General features: G+C 41.1%; 1 protein-coding gene across 1 annotated transcript; it reads left to right on the top strand.

Annotated features, from left to right (window-relative positions):
- The first annotated feature begins 416 nt into the window (after positions 1-416).
- On the top strand, positions 417-12450 carry phaf1 (phagosome assembly factor 1). The gene is made up of 16 exons (XM_070830673.1): positions 417-730; positions 877-959; positions 1556-1639; positions 1922-1965; positions 2349-2428; positions 2517-2611; positions 4532-4596; positions 4920-5032; positions 5491-5624; positions 6269-6352; positions 6932-7014; positions 7229-7272; positions 7391-7440; positions 7771-7829; positions 7991-8063; positions 8551-12450. Exons 1-16 carry the CDS (start codon positions 667-669, stop codon positions 8644-8646), a joined length of 1251 nt encoding a protein of 416 aa, XP_070686774.1. The 5' UTR covers positions 417-666; the 3' UTR covers positions 8647-12450.
- The last annotated feature ends 9527 nt before the right edge of the window (positions 12451-21977 follow it).

Genomic DNA, 21977 nt, shown 5'->3' with positions numbered 1-21977 from the left:
GTGCCTCTGTGTGTTTGTAGCTGTTAGTCACTGGATCAGGTGCTCTGCTGGTCCGCCGGAGACACAGGACACAACACTGTAGCCGAACAAGTTGATGTTCACTCGTTAGATTGAGACATCTGTGGCTGTTAAACAGGTCTGACTTATCTGTTTGTTTATTCCTGACTTTGATTGAGGGATTCTTTTATCCGTATCTATCTTAAAGCACACAAACAAGTCCTAGATTAACTGACAGCTGGCCTTGTACGGTAGAAGTTGGCTGGCAGGTTGCGTAATTTGTTTGCGTGCGAGCTGTCAGCCTTTGCTGGGTAACTTGTTAAGCTGTCATTTACAACCTATGTATCTCTGTACGCCTTAGTTGCGTCGTGGATGTCATCTTGAATATTTAACACAGTTTGTTATTATTCAGTTTTTAATGTCAACAACATATGGGATGCGATAAGGTGGCCACTCTTTACTGTGACTTAGATTGAGAAGCTGTTTGATGCTCACACTCATGAATTTGGTAGATTTAGAAAAATAAGTAGATAGCTATGATTTAAAGTAGCCATCTGAGACCATTGTGAGACAGTGCTGTGATCAGGGAGAGACAGGCGGAGAGAAAGGGTCCCTCAGAGGGTCCCATTGTGTCTTGAGGAGAGGTGAGCTGCCCCCCACTACTTGCCAATGCTGGATCTGGAGGTGGTGCCTGAGAGATCACTAGGAAATGAGCAATGGGAATTCGCCTTAGGTGGGTTTTACAGCAACAAAATGAGACTACAAGCTATCTATTAATGCTTGAAGCCACATTTACAATGATTTCCTGCTAATAGTTAAGGCTCTCTAGGAAGTGACTGTTCTCTTCGTGTGTGTCTGTGTTTCCGTGTGTGTCCTCAGGGATGCCATTGGCCCAGGCCATATCTATTCTGCAGAAACACTGCCGCATCATCAAAAATGTCCAGGTGCTATACAGTGAACAGGTAAGATTACCAAGTGTCTTAAGTATGTGCTCTTTCACATCTCTCACATACATAAAAATGTGAATCAGCTTGCTCAAGAATGCATTTTAAGTTTTTTTTTTAGACTTTCTTGTGTTACCTTAGGAAATCCAGTCATCTTCGAATCCCACATATTTGTATTTTTACAAAAGTTTTAGTTCAGTGTTTAGTTTAGTATGTATGTATAAAACGGATCCAGGCTGATATCATTATCTGATTTTTCTTAAAAACTTAAACATCAGCATCAAGAATCCAAAATCAAGCTGTAGTTAAAGTCTCTCCACAGGTTCAATAGCTGTATTTATTCAGTCAAGGACGTTGTTTTTAAAACACCACAAACCTTTGATTCAAGATTTATTCATGGGCGACTGGAAGCAGTTATTCATGATAACATGAATCACACACTCGGTGTGTTGTCTGGTTTAACATATATGTGCAGTCATAGCGTTGCTATGTGCCTTGTCTCCCTTGAGTTCAAGAATAGCTTATTCTGGTTGTTTGCTTATCTGCATATCTGTTCATGAGGGCATGCCCCCCCCTTCTCTATTAATTAACTAGTTTGTTTATCTCCCCTCCAGACGCCACTCAGCCATGACCTCATACTGAACTTGACTCAGGATGGGATTAAACTGCTGTTTGATGCCACAAATCAGAGACTCAAGGTGAACATTGTGATTTTAGGAAGTATAAGTTACAGGTACATTTTAGTTAATATTAGATAAGAATCTTATCTTGTGCTGATCTACACAGCAGGTATTAATGAGAGAGGTCTGTGGCATTTCTACACAGTTATTTAACAGCAGCAGCTTACTGCAATTCCAAAATCTCCTCCCATTTCAAGGCGATTGGCAAAGATGTTAGACTCTCCCAGCTTTGCTAATGAGATTCAACTTGCAGTTTGTTTTGTGCCCTGACTTTTTTTTTTTCATCTTTCTGAGTGACAGGTGATTGAAGTGTATGACCTGAGCAAAGTCAAGTTGAAATACTGGTAAGTAGGAATATACAATAATGCCAGGATGAAGTCACACTAATATGTTAAAATAGCAATTGATGTAGCGAGGATGAAAACAATCTCTGACCTTCAGTTGTTATTATTGTTATATGGCCTTCATCTACAGGCACAGATCTATATAATGCTCGTTGTATGTATACACTACACTATACTATGTTCCCTGACTGATGGGCAGCTGCTAATGGAGTCCAGGTGCATTAATGTGTATCTCAAAATTTGTGTACGATTGTCTTTCAGTGAAATCCATTTCACTTCTCTGGCAATAGCTCCTCAGCTAATGCAGCAAGGCCTGTGTGAATGTTAATAGATGTAACACAGGGTGTGTGTGCATGTGTGTGTGTGTTTGTGTTTTGTTTCAGTGGAGTCCATTTCAACTCTCAGGCCATTGCCCCCACAATAGAGCAAATAGACCAGTCGTTTGGAGCTACGCACCCTGGAGGTATGTTACAAAGCACAAACCCACTCTCACAAATGAACCTGCATTTTTATTCATCTCTTTCATGAAATCTTTTCCTCTCTTCGTCCAGTTTACAATGCTGCAGAGCAGTTGTTCCATCTCAACTTTCGTGGCCTGTCCTTCTCCTTCCAACTGGACTCATGGAACGAAGCACCAAAATACGAGGTGAGAACGTTTGTATCATTCTGCTTGTCAGCTGACAAAGGAAAGGCGGACTGGTGGCTTCATCGCATCCCAGGGAAATCAGGGCAGCCTTGTGATTTGAAGTGATTAACCCTTCATACGGACAGTCTGAGGTCACGCCCTGTGCTTGCCTTGAACGGGTCCCTGAATCCCTGTCCGGTTGGATTTGTTGTGTCATGATAGCAAACAATGTACAACTGAATGAAGAGATCAATGCAGTTTGACTTGGTGATTGTCTTGCTGCGTGTTTAATCTTGGGCACAGACAATGTTTTTTTTTCTTGGGTGTCTCTGACAGATCTCACAATGCACCAAGTACAAATTCCAGTGTTTCACTGTTGAGATGTCAAAGACTCATTGCAGTGTTATGTAAGCAGTAAATATCTGACTGCAGCAGGGACTTCAGGGACTTTGGTTAGTTCAAGCAGCATGAGTTCATAATTAAATTCTGCAAACTCCCAGCAACTCACAATTCAGATCTTCAAGGCAAAGTGACAGAGTCAAATTGTCACACAAGCAGCATGTTTATACATGTTCCCTGAATATATAAAGTGTGAGGTTTTTACCTGTTGTGGTTTTGCTTTTGCGTGAAGGTTCGCTGCTCTATTGTGCATTTTGCTGCTATGAAAGCATACATCATGCGATGATGATTTCACTGCTCCCTTCAGATGTTTGATGTTGGTGTTCACTCAAGCTGATCTCATATCTTATTGACAGAATTAAGCAGCTCATCACCTCTTATTGTTTGTTGGCGCTGCTACAACATATCTGTAATATCATAGCAACTGCATTGATTATTTCATAAGCCCTCTAACCCGCCCTGAGCTGCATGCTCAGTTGTTTCAATGGTTTTGTTTAATTAACTGAAACAACAGCTGAAGCTTGCTTATCATCAGCAGTTACAAGCATGGAGGTTTCAGCTTCTAGTCTGATTTAGAATATTTGCATGTCTTTGTCTAAAGCTCAGCGCCCAGCTGTTGTTTGTTTCCTGTTTGTTATGAGTGTGAGAGATGAATGTGTCTGAGATGCTCCGTGAGCTGAGTGTCTTTAGACAAAACTGATTCAGCGCACTGAGAATAGATAACACCGAAGGGTTTATATTGCATTTTGTTCAGAACATATTTAGCGCACTTTTTTCCCTTTTCCACATTTGTTGTGAAATTGTTTTTGTACCATCTGCAAAATGCCTCATAATGAGAAAAGGAGAAATCCTGTGAACTTCTGAAATGATCATAATCTTGACATAACTTATAATCTGTAAAATGTTTTTTACTCCATGCTGTTGCTTTTTAACTAAAAGCAACCACAGTCTCCGTCCATTTAACTTAACTAATGCTGAAAATGTAAAGGTTAAATGTCTTGAAACATTACTCAGGTTAAGTACACATTATGATAGCAGTGCTGCAAATTTCTTAAAACCTACAAGCTTTTGCTTGAATTTAATATCAGAATGACTCATCTGCAGCCATTTTGCATTTGTGTTGGTGATAAATGCAACTTGGAAATACACAAACAAAAAATCAGCACAGAAATGATGTAACATCTGCCAAGTCACAGTGAATTGTGATACTGGACCTCTCTCAGATTAAAAGTGTCTATCTGACAGGTCCAAGTTGAATTTAAATGTGGTTTCACCAATCAGTGGCAACATTGTGTTTGAGTTTTTCCTTCTGCAAAGAGGGTATGTGGGTCAGTCAGTGCAAATGTTTATATATATTCAGAATTTATTACACATTTCTGTACTTGGACATGTATTACTGTTAAACATCTATTTGTTGCGCACTGTCTTCTTCCTCTTCTGTTAAAATGTGCACACACAAAGACAGTATATACCAGTCCTGTACTACTCCCAGCTGTTTTGCCTTGGCAGCCTAACTTTGCCATGGGTTTGGCCTCCCTGCAGATTCCACACGGGGCCATGGTCAAGAGGATGCACATCTACACTGGCAACAACCTGCAAGAAACAAGGTAACATATACACACACTCAGATACATGAACTGTAAAGATGTAACACTGGCCAGGAACAATGTGAAGCTCTAAGTTGGTTATTGTGTGATGTTGCTGCTGGTTTATGGTTGATAGATGGATACTTTTTAGCACATTTTGTGATTATTGGTGAATAAACACAATTTTGATAATAAAGCACCCGTGTGGCTCAAGAAAAAAAACATTTTGGATGTTAATACGATTTGTGTGGAGAACGAAGACAACAAAAAGCCGTGAGAAACACTAATAGAAACCCTCAGGAACAAGGAACACAAACACACACTGCTGTTCTCTGTGTCCTTAGAGCTCCGGTGATGCCGCTGGCTTGTTTCCTTGGTAACATCTTTGCAGAGTGTGTGGACGTCCTGAGAGACTGGGCAGGACCTCTGGGACTCAAACTCCGCCTTCTCACTGCAGGTAACACATGTCTCTGTGTCTGTGTTTGTCTTGAGGATTGCAAATGAAGATTTAGGATTTGAATCAACATGTTTCCAAAGTGTGTTCCTCACACGTCCTCATATCTACACGTGGATTCACTGGACTTTATGCTGGAGTTAAACAGGAAATCCAACCCATATGTTTTAAATTGGCAATTAACACAATTTTCACTTATTATTATCACTTATTAGGTAACGTAGTGATTGCAGTAAAATTGTCTCCACTGCAGATATAATTAAGTAACCCTAGCCTCTCAGATTTAGCTGCAGCTACCTGGCTGGACCAACATAAAAAGTGCTTTTTTCCAACAGTCCGCACTTACTATGACACTAATTGTCACAGCTTTGCACTGACATGATGTTTGACTGTGTTTTCTTGTCATTCATGTGGAGATTGAGTGATTTCCTCTCCTGTTCTGCTGTGTTTTGTGAGTACAGGTTGTGGTCCAGGTGTGATGGCTGATGCTAAAGTGAGGTCCCTAGAAAGGTGCATCTACTTTGGAGATTCCTGTCAGGATGTACTGGGTGCTCTGGGCTCGCCACACAAAGTCTTCTACAAGTCTGAGGACAAGGTAGGAAAACTCTGATCCTTTAAGGGTCTAGTTGTTGTTGTTGTTGTTGCTGTTGTTAGAACTACTTGTATTAACCTCTCTAAGTTCTGTTCCTCCTACCCTGATCTACACCGTATCCTCTATCACTCCGATAGCTGAATCCCCCTCCAGGATTCAGCTGTCGGAGAAACAAACTAATTAAGTCTTTCCCCTGCTAATGTGCTACATTTTGCATGTTGGGTGTCACTATTTGACCCAGTTGAATGTGCTCAGCAGTTAATTTAGACCTTTTGAATGTGAGATTGCAAGAAATAAACCTACAAAAACATTGGAAATGCTCCAGTAGGTACAGGCTCAAAAATAGCAGAGTTATCCTGTAAAGGAGAGTTAAATATTGGGCCTATATTGGCCAGAAACATAATTACACAATAACTAACTTTATTTATATAGAGCTTGTCCTAGCAGTGTTAAAAAGTGCCTTATAAAATAAATCAGACAAGACAGTTAAAATGGGAACAAAAACCAAAAGACATGACCTCAAATAAATGCAAATGTTTCTCCACATCTGCTGAACATGGAAAATAGTCAATTGTAGCATTGATATTGAAAACTTACATTATATTGTCATTATCCTCTGTATCATTGTGTGTTGTTGTTTATTTTAGATGAAGATCCACTCTCCATCACCCCACAAGCAGGTTCCCTCTAAATGTAATGACTACTTCTTCAACTACTTCACGCTCGGAGTGGTACGTAGACTCGGCTTAGGCTTGTTTGTATACTTCAGGGAGAGACTTAAGTGGCTTTATGTTGAGAGTTCTTGTACTCGTGGTTGTTGACTTTTTGAACACCCGTAACAAGGAAAGTCTGGATAAAGGAAAGAAAAAGACTCACTTTGACAAGATCCAGCTATTGCAGGTGAAATGTGCATGCCAGGTATATGACACGAATGTGTATCGGCCAAAATGTGAACAAAATTGTTGTGAAATTCATGATAGATACTTTATTCATCCCCGAGGGAAAATTCAGTCTGGCTCCGTCCATCAGCTCATGTTTCATATAAAAAGGTTTTTAAGCCATTGACCTTTCTGGGTCCCCATTTTAATTCCCCAGAAACTAGCTGAACCCATCTGTCCCTCATCAGCCACTGTTCAGGCCCTCTGCATCTGATAGTGGCCAGCAGCTAACACTGACTGGTGATAATGAATGGAGGCTCCGTCCTGCCTCTATCTGTTTACTCTAGATAGGACTGTAAGTGAGCTGATGTGGTCAAACATATGGCGCAAAGGCAATCTTAAAGGTTGTGTGTGTGTTTTCTCATTTTTCAGGACATCCTGTTTGACTCTACGACTCACTTGGTTAAGAAGTTTGTCCTCCATACCAACTTCCCCGGACATTACAACTTCAATATGTAAATATCTTGGAGTTTCTGTGCATCTTTCTTTGTGTCCCCCCCCCCTCCCTCCTGTCTGTCTCCATCATAGTTTACAACACCGCATCACCTGTGTGCAGTTATCTACATATCTACATATGATGTTATGTTATTAACTTATTTTCTCTGTTACTTCTTACCCTTTAGTGTTTCTGTAGTCTAATGTTCTGTGCTGTTTCCTCTCTCATCGCAGATATCATCGATGTGACTTTAAGATTCCACTAGTGATTAAGAAAGGTGAGTTTCAATCACGAATCTCTGAAAAAGAATGAACCCCGCGTGTCCATAAGTGGCATGATTTTGGTTTTTCGTCCACCTGTCATCTAATGTGTGTTTCTCTCTTCCTGCTCTTTAGACGGAGCTGATCCTCAGACAGAGGACTGCCTCTTAACCACCTACAGCAAGGTCAGCTATAGACAAAGTTTATCGAGCGTTACATTTTGCCAGAGGTCAGCGCTTCAGTGTAAATTCACAGGGTTGCGCTGTGGTAGGGCAGTAATGATCTGACATCATCAGTTGGCCTGACATCTTCATCGGTGCATTGAGCGTTCTAATTTTGGACTCTGCACCTCTTTCTCGTGGGATTACAGTGTTGTAGCTTTTCAGCTGTTTTTATCTCTGAAAGCTTCTCTCCAAGTCACCAGTAAACTCTTTGTTTCATGTCATGAATGTTGGATAAGTGTTGGCATAAACAAGCCTTTTTATCTACTGCTAAGTTTTTGCTTCTCTTGTCAGTGGGATCAGATTCAGGAACTGCTGGGTCACCCGATGGAAAAACCTGTAGTGCTGCACAGGTACACACACACATGCTCTTGCTTATACACAGACAAAAAAGTAAAATTGTTATTTTAAATGTGTCCCACAAATGTCTAAGATCATTTGTGAGCATGTTTCAATGTCATTTTTCACAAAAATAACATTCAAGCTGACGTTATCAGACGTTTGTGTTTGACAGGTCCTCGTCAGCCAATAACACCAACCCCTTCGGCTCTACCTTCTGCTTTGGACTGCAGAGGATGATCTTTGAGGTCAGAGCACAGATTTCTGTAGCTTTAGAATTATAGTACTATAGATCACTATAAACACCTCAAGTTACAGTGAGGACAGTGATTTCTTTTGCCAGCAGGTCCAAAATGTAGCGAGAATCTGCAGCTGGCGCCTTTAACAATAATATTGCAACAGTACAACAAACACACAGGTCACAGGTGGACCAGAGTTTGAATTAAAATCAGTTCTACATGAAGCCACTGACATTGTACAGGAGGTAAAAGAGACATATAGACATATATATGTTATACACTGCATAAAGATCACTGACATGCCAGATTCGGACTGGAGTAAAATAAAAGTTACAATCTGAATCTTATTCTGTCTAGATAGAGGTAACTTTGCCTCAGTTAGCTTTTTTAAAACAGTTGCCTTGTGGATGGATATTTTGTTTGAACTCAGCATGTCTGAACATTTCATACAATGTGATCAGTCCATTTTAAATCTACCCGTTGTCCTCTTCCTCAGGTGATGCAGAATAACCACATAGCGTCAGTGACCCTCTATGGTGCTCCACGGACCGCCAGTCAAGCCCGACCCGGGTCCAGCAGTAGTTCCCACTGAACAAGTAACCAGAACCACATCCCATTCTGGCCTGTCCTGAATCTAGTACCTCTACTGACTGAAACCTCTAACCCAGAGCCAGATTCTTAACCAAGCAGACCTAACCCAGAACAACAAAGTTATTCTTGCCCAGCTTCTCATTGAACATAAACACAACCAGAACCAACCAAATCAGACCTGGCATTAATCAACTTTTCCTGATGGGTCCTGTGACTTAATCCTTCAAGCAGACACACCCAGTGTGTCACACCCAGTCGGCACGGTCAGCCCAACCCAGACTATCCCAGGACCCAGGGACACAGAGCACTGTGTGGGAGCATCACGGTGCTGCTGCAGACTGACATGGTGAAGAAATCTGTGCTCTAGTAGCGCTCAGCTGCTTCTTGTTTCCATCCAGTGACTGCGTTCGCCTCAGACCACAGAGGAAGAGTTTGTCCTGACTGTAGTTTGGATCTCATGGCGCCTCCAGTTAGATGTAACGGCAGCCAGTATATGACAGTAACGTCCATAACGTTGTGGTGGTGAGATGATCAGCTATTACTTATCATCTGCAACAAATCTCCTAAGCGTTTGACATCAAACGTAGAATTGCGGAGTGAACACAGTGACGTCTGCTGTGGCCAAAGTCTTGAAACAAACTCTGGCTTGACCCACTGAATACACATCAACCAACCACACTGCCAGCCCAACCAGTACCACCTGTCTTCCTGCCACAGCTTCAGAACCAGATCCCACTGGCTCAATCAAATCCCGCTCACATCTAAACCAAACCAGCCCAGCCGAACCAGAGGGCCATCAGAGCTGAACACACTGGAGACTGCAGAGGACTGTAACCAAAAACAGAAAAACACCAGAATCCAGAATTTGTCGTACAAGATAAGAACCAAACGCACTCAGGGTTTGGAGAGACGTGTGGCCCAGAACAGACCCGCAGCAACCAAATGTCCAGATATGAAGCCTCTTTAAAGCCGAACGATCCAAACAGCCAATATCAGCTCCCCTCTACTCACTCTTCCTCCAGTTTTATTCAGTGGTGAACCACCCCACACACATACTGAGGCACACAGCAGAAAACACTCTATTGGCGCATCTGTCTCCTTGCTTACACACACACACACACACACACACACACACACACTCACACAAAACAGTATCTGCATGTTTTAGGCTGCTGAATTTGAAACATTTCAACAAAACTTGAGGTCAAGCACACACAGCATTTCAGTCCCTCCACTACTGTACTCGCATGTATGTCTAATACATGGAAGCCAGTTTGTCTTTTTAGCCTTTTAAGCGTAACACAAACCCGCAGACATGCAGGCATGACACAAGGATTTGCATGGCCTTGGCAGACGTTTTTGGGCGAGAGGAGACTTCTCACAAGCACAAACTGGCAGACTGTTGTGTTTATTTGATCCTGCATGTTGTGAGGGGCATATACAGTTTGTTTGTATTCTCTCTGCCCTGCTTGGCTCATTCACACCACGACCATTCTCATTGTGTTCCCTTTTTTTTTTAGAAACAGTTTTTACATTTGCACTAATACACACCTTTTTACTTGATTGGTTGATTGTGCCCTGTCCTCAGAGATGGATTTGTGAAGACACTTGGGCGGATAGTGGTGCGTGCATGCGTGTGTGCGTGTGTGTGAGAGAATGTGTGTGTTTTTATCCATACATTTGAACAGATGAGATGTCCTCCAATGGTGCACAGTGTGTGCAGTCGCGTCCTCTGTGTTACACCCTCTTCCTCCCTCTTTTCTCTACCCTTTCTTCATCTCTGCGATTCATCCCTCAGCTTTGTCTGCATTTATTTCTTTGTTGAATTGCCAAATGCTACAGCCAAAGACGTTTCAGGATGATTTCATTTGATCTACTGACATTATTACTCTAACCCTGTCCTGTGGAGAGAGTCCTCTGTAGGCTGTCTCCATTCTCTTCCTTCTTTTGTTTCAAATCCGCCCATCATTGCTGTGGTGAAGCCTCTAAATTCAGCTCCTGGTTTCTGTAACAGCTGACAGTCATTACACAAGGTTTAATAGCCGACTTCTGTGAGTGTTTTCAAACCAATCATCCTGTCTTTCATCTGGATTTAGTTACAACTAGAGAAATGTTAACAATAGTAACAGCTGACATTGGCCCTCTTAACAGCGGTTACTGTTTTCAGAGAGCTGCAATTTAGAGAGCCACCACCGTTTCTCTGCGCATTCAGTACATTTCAACCCATTTAGGAAATGGGAACGAATATCAGTCATTCCTTCATTGTAACATTTGTTTGCATCCCCCCCGCAATGTATGCATTTTAAATCTTTTTAATCATAAGCATTTGAATAAACTGTGTATTAATGTTAATACACATATTCTCTTTTGTTTTCCCTTGATACATATGACATTAGCTTTTTCTTTTGTATTTGTAGTTTTCACTATTGTTGAATTTCTGATTGTTTGTATCAACATGTGTGAAGGCATCAGGGTTGAAGTCAGGGCCTGTGTACACGGCGAAATGCTGGAACGTTAAGACTGTAAAGTTTGATTTGCAAAAAACACAGTATTTTTTTGGAATGGGTAAAACGGTTAGAAGGTAGTAGACCAGTGTGAAGTGATTTTTTTTTTTCTATTACTTTTTTTATTATTACTTGTAGTATTATTGTTATTATTATTAACGTTATTACGACTACTGCTAGGGTCTTATTCGGGTTCTTTAAAAGTCCCAACTAATAGTACAAAAACTTTTCCATCATTTTATCAGAAGAACGCAAACAAATGTTCTCACCTGAAATGTCTACATTTCTTATTCATTAAAATCCTTTTTTAGTAACGCCTTATTTTCCATGTTTCTAAGCTGAGTAAATCCAGTGAGTTAGGCGTTTCTGAGGAATACTTTTTGTGTATTCGGGCCCTGATGTTTGGAGTTGATGTTGATGTACAAATGCTGTAAATAGTTGTGTGCTCTTACTCCGGTGTCCTCTTATTTACATGATCTTCATGGCTTGGCAAAGACACAACTGACTCAGGCACTGGCTGAGTATCTCAGTACTTCCTCCTCCATTCTGATTAGACTTAAAACTCAGGAGGGCTAACAACTGACTCACTAACAATCACTGGAAGTTTGTTTTTTGTTTTTTTAATAACTCCAGACCACTCAGTATTGAATCTCGTGCAATGCTAAGGCTGCAGGTACACACAAGTGTTAGGTGTCAGTAGATAATAGGTGTCAGCGCTGCTACTGCAGGTTGTTCATGTTTGATCCCCAGAATCACCATAAAACACAAAGCTCCATTCAAGCAGGCAGGGAAAACAGAGATCCTTTACGTTTGGACTGGAAGAGACCTCTGGGGGAGGTGTCTTTTGTGGAGTGGACAGAATCTGATTTGGCGTCTAGCACTGGCATCTCGCTAGACTTCATCTCTATTTGTTCACACTAGAGAAAACATCTCTTGGGCTTTCTTGTTGTCAGACTCCCTCCTAAGTGAGATGAAGTGGTTTCAGGAAGCAGGAGAGATGATTGTTTCACAGCCTTGTCTTAAGCTTGGATCCCAAAAGCTAGAGTGATGTTTCAATTCCAACAAATAAACGACACACGCCGTCACTGGGCTCCTAGGTTTAAGGTGTGTCACAATCCAGCAACATCTGATGAACCTCAGATGAAACAAACCCCCCCCCCCCTCTTGTTCCGGTTTATCCACGTCTTGAGTTGAAGAGGGAAACAGATGTAATATAATTATCATGACAGCTGTATTCAGATATCTTACAACAACTTGCTTCTCTGCAAGTAAATATGAGAAAAAAAAAGAAAACACAAAACTGTTGAACATTGTGCCTCATCTCCCACCGAGCCTGTCTTTGACTTCTGTCTCTATCTCCTCTGTAAAAAGGAATTTTCTTGTACATACAATTTGAGAATGCATTCGAACTGCATCATTGTACAGTACGTATGTGTGTGTGTCACTGAGCATTAACAGCAAGCTAACATGATATTATGGCCGTTTTAGTTTTCCTGTTACCTGCAGAGAATGGCAGGTTGGGCTGGGTTTCCCAAAACGAGGATGGGTCAGCGTTACGTTTGGTACCCAGAGCAATGTGCATATGTTCACAACCCATAAAAGCTCATCATAGTTACTGTGTAAATGCATGATTTTAGCAATGCAATTCTGCCCAAAAACAACTTAACTGTCCTGAGGTTCTTATTTTGTCTGCTGATGTTGAATAAATTGGTCCTCGCCCAAAATATCTCAGAGCTAACTTGAGCTTTGCTTTATTGCAAGCAGATGGGTCAATGGCAATATGAAAAAAACAGACAGAGTAGATGCAGTGTTGAATGATGCTTCAGATAATTCATTTCTGTAAGAACAAACACAAATGCTTTGGGGGGAACTGAGCCCAGAACCATATGTGTGTATATATATGTGTGTGTATATATATATGTATATACATACATACATACATACATAGGAAGACAACAAGGTTTGTCTCATTTAGTTTTGGTAAACCCCACCCAACGCCATGGACGGTCAGTGCTGTGATGATGCATTGTTACTGAGAGACAGAGAGGAGCTTTAGGGTGCTGGGTAGTTAATCTCACCCAAACTCAGGTGGACATATCACATCCTTGTTTTTCTAAAATTTTTAAGCTAGAAAAACAAGTGAAATCCGGAGGTCTGTGTGGCTTTTAAATTCTACTTTTTTTAATTTTATTTCCTTGAATGCAGGAATGAATGATTGTCATAACCCGATTGTTGTAATTTATAATGGACAGCTTCAGTTCAGTGTAATGATAATCTCATGTTGACGCTTCGTAACGTCTGTCCTTGGAATCATCTGTTCTGTTGCCCATCTCGCTTGTTCTCCTCAGATTCTTTTTTGTGGACATTTGAAGCCCATTTCTGGAAATGAGGCAGTTATACTTAATTAAAACTTGTTCATTGGAATGTGGCGTTTTATATTTTGAATACTATAACTTTGTGTAAGAAGAAAAAAGTAGATTTATTCAGCATGTCCACTGCAAAAAGGCAATAACGAAACCATGTAGTGCAAAGAGAATGACTAGGTTGACTGAAAGCTTTGCTCCAGCAAACTTTTGACTGTGTTTGTTGTTGAGATGAGCTGCTGCTGCATAATCTCAAACAACTCCAATGCAACATTTGGGCTTTTCTGAAATCAAACTCTCACTGTTCATTGACATTTCATTTTCTGTGTGTGCAACCAGGATATGAAAAACAATAAAAATGTGGATGTGAAAAAGATTGGGAGGGTTTTATTTCTTAGTTTATACAACCTTGAAACTAAGATTTATACTACTTTATTCAAGTTTGGCAGATTTACATCATTATTATTATTAGTCACCAAGATAAAGACAGTTTCATACTGAAGGCAGGGAAACTCGCTCTAAATGTATTTTCTCCTATGAGATCCTGAGTTCTCTTTAGTTAGGGCCCGAGCACCAAGCGGTGCGAGGACCCTATTGAAATGTAAGGAAATGCATCCGCAATGAATTGCAAGTTTGATGGCCTAAACATGCACGAAAACTCATTAAACTTTACACACGCATCAGTCGTGGTGAAAAATTACAATTTTATGAGTCTTGCAAATGGGTGTGGCAAAATGGCTCCATAACACCCCCTAATTTCAAGCCCCGGAACTGTGTTTTATGTACATGTACGAAATTTGGAGAATTCATGTATCTCTTCAAGATGTACAAAAAAGTCTCTTGGAGGGATGACCTAAACCCAACAGGAAGTCGGCCATATTGGATTTTCTGTACATTTTTACAGGGGTCATAAATGAACAAACTAGTCCGAGGGGGTTGAAGCGATCCACTTCAAACTTGGTCAGCTGGTAGAAAAGACATTAACGATGAAAAGTTATTACAAGTCTCTACAAAACTTTAACGGTGTGGGCGTGGCAACTGTCAAACTTCAGTGTCTCGCCATGAAACTTGTCGTGTTTGATAAGAGTCCACTTCAAATTTGGTCAGGAAAGCCTCAAGACGATGTTGGTCTGTAGTGAAAACTGAGTTTTCGTCAAAAGGCGTCGCTGTGGCGGAGTGGTGAATTTCAATAGAAAATTTTCCTTCGCATGAGCATTAAAAGTGCAGTAACTCGACTCCACAAGGTCCTATCTTCACCACATTTATACTGTTTGATGACTGTCCAGCTCTGAAGACATGCACATGCTCATTTAGAACCATAGTCATAGCGCCACCTAGTGGCGGGAGGAAGTGCATGTTTTATTCTCAGACGTCTCTCTCTCAGCGGGTTAACCACAGCCACCTCAAATTTGGTCCAAACATTCCCAAGACATGGATGATACAAAGTTATGAAGCTCTTGAGGTTTCTTCAAATGCTGTCACCGTGGCAACACCTCGCAGATCCCTTCCCTCCTGTGGGCTCTCCTGTCATCTTTGACAAACTCCTGCACAACGGCAACCAGGACTACAATCCACAAACTGGCATTTTCACCTGTAGCGTACCAGGGATCCACTATTTTGCTTACCATGCCCACTGCAAAGGAGGTGATGTGTGGGTGGCCCTGTTGAAGATCAATGAGCCAGTAATGTACACATATGATGAGCACAAAAAGGGCTTGCTGGATCAGGCATCCGGGAGCGCTGTATTCCCGTTACGACAAGGAGACTCTGTGCATGTGCAGCTGCCACCTGACCAGGCTGCAGGACTTTATGCTGGTCCATATGTCCACTCCACATTTTCTGGATATTTATTGTACCCAATGTAAGAAATGTGTACAAGGAAAGGTGATAGAAATGAATGGCAAATGTTACCATATTTATGGTAAAAGCAGTCTCAAAGCTACAATGTAGGTCAAGTGAACTGGTTTACAATGAGTGGTGGAAGAATAATAGCTTTATATATAGTAGCAACATACTTCATTGAATTATTCTTTCCATTACATACATCACATCTCTATTTACATACATCAATGGAGTCTCAGAAAGTTGTGTGATAATGTGCAGACTATGTACATTGTATTAATATATGTGGTCATTGGCAGTGATATGTAAGAAGCTAAGATCATTGTGAGGTTTCTGGAGAGCAGAGGTCAAATAATACTACCAAATATCTCAGTTGTCATAATTCTTGTATGTTTACATTGTGCATTTATTCTTATATCCATCAACATACAATAAATCCGCGTTTATGACATGGCTGGAATGATTCCTGGGACAATGAGAACAATTTCGTTACAAAAAAAGTACAGTTACTATTGTTCAATATTTTAATAAAACCTTTGAATGATCAACTGAACACAGAACCACAGCAAACAAATCAAATAAATCAATAAAGGCCAGATGCTGCTCCTTTTACAGTTTTTGCTCATTTCTTGAACTAAAAGTCAAGTGTTCACTCTTTCCCAACCCACTTGCATTTAAATCCGGCTCCCCGTCTCTCTGTGGCTCTGTACCTGGACTGTACCACCTCTCACTAGCTGTCTTCAGAGTGTCTCCCTTCCTACTTTCACATAATGGTATGATCCTACTCTGTTCTCGCATGTGATTGGCCGCATGGTGTGCCCATCACAATAAAGTCTGAATATGCGGCACTCCCGACGGCAGTCGGCTTTTCTCCTTCAGCTACAAAGAATCAGACGCTTTACTTCTGCTTTATAAAGTCTTTGGAAGGCGAGAGGAGGAAAACATCATGGAGAGGTGGGGTTGGCTTTGGTTAATGAGGTCAGTCTGAGGCTGAATGGCCGAACAGTCACAAACAAATCAGTGGTCAGTTGTTAGCTAATTAGCTAATGCTAGCTAACGTGCACAGCTGCTACATTTTACTGCTGCTTGAGGCGGATATATGCTAATATATATGTATATGCTAACGGCACAACAGTTTTACTCTGTGATTTTTGGGTATATTGGTGGTTTCATTGTGGCTGGTGAACCTGTTTGGGAACAAATCCAGTGTCACACTAAGGTCAGAGAACAAAAGTACCAGATTACTGTTGTAATAAACATTGTGATGGTTCTAATGTTCTCTGTGTTTGCACAAGAACCTCCAGAAGATCCTCATCGCAGCTGTTTCCTGTTAATCAGCTGCTGCAGCAGCTGGAGAGTTAAAGCTCAGACTTGTGTAACGTGAATTAAAGTCCTGTTTAATTAGTGTGTCTGCAGTGAGTTTGCTGCTAATGACTGGACTACAGGGTCAGTAATCTCTGATCAGTTTCACCATGTGGCTTATCAGTGGCTAACATGCTGGCTAGTGTTAGCATGTAGCATTAGCATGTGGCCTGTTTGTAATGGGATGTTCTTCAGGAGCAGATCAGGTAGCAGTGACGTTGCTCTCTGTGGTGTCACCTGGTGCTCAGGTGTGTCTGCTCTGCTGCATCCTTTGAGGCAAAAATCATCACTTGGTGCCATGAACGCATCACGGTGTTGCAGTTAAGGGACAGTTTGTTTCCTGCTTTTTCTGTAAAGTAAAAGGCTCAATGTGGGCGGCTTCTGTCAGGGTCCGTGTTGGGTGGAGGTTGGACAGAGAGACAGACAGAGAGAGAGAGAGACAACACAAACAGCAACCAACATACTAACAGTGACTATAGCACTAACAATAGGTGTGACTAAAAAATTAGCAAAATGGTAATATTGAAAAACAGAGTGGCCGACAATCAGCAGTAGTGATTCATGAAGCCAGAGAACCACATCAGCAGGACCAGGACCAGGATCCACAGGAACCTGAGAGATGAGAAAAGCACAGAAAGGCTCCGGGGAAGATAGCAAGTTAGTGGCAGACATTAAGCGGACATGAGACATAATGATGGAGAGGAAGAGGAGGATAGAGGAGCCCAGTGCATCATGGGAGTCCCCCGGCAGTCTAAGCCTATAGCAGCATAACTAGGGGCTGGTCCAAGTCCTGAGCCAGCCCTAAACTATAAGCTTTATCAATAAGGAAGGTTTTTAGTCTACTCTTAAATGTAGAGAGGGTGTCTGCCCCCCTAACCCAAACTGGAAGGAGATTCCACAGGAGAGGAGCCTGATAGCTGAAAGCTCTGGCTCCATCACTACTTTAGAGGACTTTAGGAACCACCAGTAGACCTGCATTCTGGGAGCACAGTGCTCTAGTGGGGTAGTACGGTACTATGAGCTCTTTAAGATATGATGGAGCCCGACCCGTAACAATCTTGTAGGTGAGGAGAAGGGTTTTAAACTCTATTCTAGATTTTACTGGAAGCCAATGAAGAGAAGCCAGTACAGGAGAAATATGGTCTCTTCTCTTAGTTCTCGTCAGAACACGAGCAGCAGCATTCTGGACCAGCTGGAGAGTCTTTAACGACTTATTTGGGCAGCCTGATAATAAGGAACAGAAATAATCCAACCTAGAAGTGACAAATGCATGGACTAATTTTACTGCATCTATTTTTTAGCAATATTACGTAGATGGAAAAAGGCAGTACTTTGTCAGCATAGCTATTGTGCTGAACAGAAATCTAGGGTTGCTTTTATTTTCTTCTATTAATGAGGAGTAGCAGGCGGCTCTGCCATTACAGAGGGCCTTTCTATAGGTTTTAAGACTATCTTGCCAGATTAAATGGGAGTCTTCCAATTTGGTGGCACGCCATATCCTTTCAAGTTACCATGAATATTGGTTAAGCTCGCATGTCTGGGACTTATATCAGGGAGCTTGTCTCTTTTCTTTAATTATCTTCTTTTTTAGAGGGGTGATAGAGTCTTGTGTCATTTGCAGTGAACCTGCAGCACTATTGACCAGATAATGAATTTGGGAGGGGCTAATATTAGCATAATAGTGCATGGTCTAGTAACAAGAAATCAGCAGTTATCAGGTAATGGTCCGATAGAATAGAGTTATGTGGAAAGACTGTTAACTGTTCAAAACAAGGTCAAAACAAGGTTAAAACAGTGAGTGGGTTCATTTACACTCTGGGAGAAGCCAATTGAGTCCAATAGTGAGACAAAAGCAGTGCTGAGACCCCCCCCCCATCCAACAAACAACTCACTGATCCCCCACCTCTTGCACTGGACTGACTGAATATGCACATAACATTCTACTTATCAACCATACTATTATATTTTAGAATTATCATCATTGTTGTAAACTTTATTATTATGTCATATTTGAACTATCATTAATATGGTTGTTATTGGAACTGTCAATATCATTATTATTATTAGATAGACTTTATTGATCCCCCATAGGGGGAAATTTACATATTACAGCAGCAACAGAGCCAGGGCAAGATACGCAGTAAAATAAGCAATAGTAGATAAATATAAATTGCAATGAGAATAAATAAATATTTACACTATAAACAAATGTACAGTATGGAGAGGTATATGAAATGAGTGAACAAAAAAAATATTGTCATATAGTATATTATTATTATTACTATACCAGTAGTTATGGTTGATGGTAGTACTGTACTTGCACATATTTATCCATTCCATATTCTACTATTATACCACACAGCAACACATCATGCCTTCACATTGGCACTATTCTCATACCTGCTGCTAATTATATATGACGTCACTGTCATAAATTGACACTTTCTTTTTGTTGTACATTGGGCTGTTGCAACACTTGAATTTCCACCATGGGGATCAATAAAGGATTATTATTAATATTATTAAGATGTAGCTGCTGTTCACATGTTAGCATGGTTAGCTAGCATTAGCTAATTAGCTAACCACCATATGTTTGTTCGAGTATGTGTGGCCATTCAGCCTCATTAACCAAAACCAACACCGCATCTTCATGATGTTTTCCTCTGGTAGTTTTCCAGTTTTCCTCTGGTCCTCCAAACATCTTTTTGAAGCAGGAAAAACGAGCCGCAGAAAACGTGTCAACAATCCACTCAGGTTCCAACGTCATCTGCTGCTGCGGTGAGTGAGTGTCCTGACATCATTTCCTCGACCCGAGAAATGTTGCGCCGTAGTGACACAACCAGCCAGAGAGTTTAGCAATAACTCTGTAGATCTAGTAACTATGGGTGTTAATCGTTCACAAAAAAAAATTTATAAATTATTTTCAGGGAGTTCATTCCACAGTTCAGGTAGAAGTTTGGGTTCAGGTGTTTTGCATTTTTGAGGACACAGCGCCCCCTTGTGTCCTGTAGGAGTAACTATTTATCAATGTTCCTCCACTCGTTTTCTCTTTTTCACTGTTTTTTTATATCTTTATATACACTACTCACTAAAAGTTAGGGATATTCGGCTTCCAGGTGAAATTTCAGGATGAACCTAAAATGCATTCTAACCTTTCCAGGTGAATTTAATGTGACCTTCTCTAAACTTTTGAATGCACATGTCCAACTGTTCAGTGTTTCAGTACTTTTTGCACAAGTTGCTGTTCTCTAACAAGATCAGCAGCACCTCAACACTGGAGGCTTCAAACAGGTCCTCAGATAGAAGTGTCCACTGAGCTTAGAGGGTCACAGAGTGTCATCAGGAGGTTGCAGCAGAGATACAGAGACTGGAAGAGTCACAGAAAGGAGAGGAGTGGACGTCCTTTGGCCACATCCCAATTTATTGAGACATTGAAATGTTTTGTTGTGGTATACCCACCACTGTTGTTAGCTTTTCTTTCAATAAATTGTTTAAGATGAAGAAATCACCATTGCATGCTTCTACTTAAATGCCCTACTTTCATGATACAATATCACTGTAGCATTAACTTTTACATTTTCCATAAATTTCACCTGAAAGTCGAATATCCCTAACTTTTTGTGAGTAGTGTATCTTTACTTTTCATGAGTCATTAAATGATATGTGTTAGCACTGTTCATTTGGGATGAATAAAAACAACAATGTGAAGTGTGTGTACCTGTCCGTTGTGCTCTTTTATGTCCAGGGAGCCACATCTGGCCATTTTTGCAGCACGCACGAGTCAGAGCCCGTCTACCCTGTGCCACGGCTATGTGGAGAAATCTGGGAGTTTGAAAAGAAATGACACAGTTGAACAATTTTGAACTACACTCATTGCGCCACAGGAGGTGATACGTTCTCTTCTCTGAGTGTCCATCCCAGCAGGTTAGTTACAGCCACTTCAAATTCAGTCCAAACATTCCCAGGATATGGATGATGCTCACTTATGAAGCTCTTGAGGTTTCGCCAAATGTTGTCACTGTGGCAACGCAGTGTTCGCCATGAAACAGGAAATTGTTGTATCTTCAGTGTACATTATCCATTCTGTTCCAAATTTGTCATGATTAATAAGAGTCCCGGCCTGAAGACATCTACATGCCAGTTAGCGACAACAGTCATTGCGCCACCTGGTGACAACAGGAAGTAAGACTTTTGTGCCAATCATCATTTGATTTGCATGACATTTTCACGGTGTAGTCAACACTTCATATGCTGAAATATTGGACGTGATTTGTGGCTGTTCTCTAGCGCCACATAGGGGACACAGGAAGTGACATGTAACTCCTTGATGCACTGTCCGAAATACATGAAAATTCTGAGCTTGGCATGGAAAGGTCGGTGTCAGCTACAGAATGAAGCCGCCGCCCAACTCGACGTGCACGAAGGTGCGAGGGCCCTCCAGGGCAGCTTTAATTTTTTGTTGTATTTCTAATGTAGCATTGACCCTAAAGACATAAAGCTGTTTTAACAATTTCTCCTTAAATACCTCAGAAAAAACACAACTTGCAATATCTGCAATGGGACATACATGCAGAAATCACATCACTTAGGCCTGTACGTCAGGAGACCTTCACATTAAAGGAGAAATATTGTGCTCATTATGTGGACTTATAGTTATTATTGTTAGTAAGGTTGTTGCTTGCTTGCTCCCCCCCCCCCCTCTATCCCACCCACACCCAACACTGACCAGAAAGCTGCCCACCTCTGAGACAGGTTCTGTCCCAGGTTTTATGAAAAGCACCTTGAAATAACTTTTGTTATGAATCAGCGCTGTATAAATAAAAATGGATTGATTTTCATTTTCATACTTGTATTTTATGAACAAAGTCACGTCCAAAGGATCCCTGTGTGTGACATCACATGCTGGGCCAAAACTAAATGGAGGATTTCTGCACATATTTACTGAAAACTGGAGAAGGAGAGAAAGAGAGAGGATGGTCTTTTCTCACAGTCTGAGGGTTTGTAGACACACCAGGGACACATATTTATGTTGAGAAGATACTGAAAAGTGCATTTTGCATAATATGTCCTCTTTAAAGAAATGTTTGCCATGACAAATGTTGCATCACTCAACAATAGATTTATAATTGTTTTATCAAAAACTCCAGTCACCCACACTGACCAGCTCTACTGAGTATTTACACCACAGACACTGGGTTCGCGTAACACACGACAGCATTTTGTGGCATCATTTGATACATTCACTGTCTTAGCAATAACAT

This window comes from Pempheris klunzingeri, chromosome 5, assembly GCF_042242105.1.
Source record: "Pempheris klunzingeri isolate RE-2024b chromosome 5, fPemKlu1.hap1, whole genome shotgun sequence".
NCBI lineage: Eukaryota > Metazoa > Chordata > Actinopteri > Acropomatiformes > Pempheridae > Pempheris > Pempheris klunzingeri.
The sequence above is the reverse complement of the archived record's forward strand: the minus strand, read 5'-3'. Positions and strand labels throughout refer to the sequence as shown.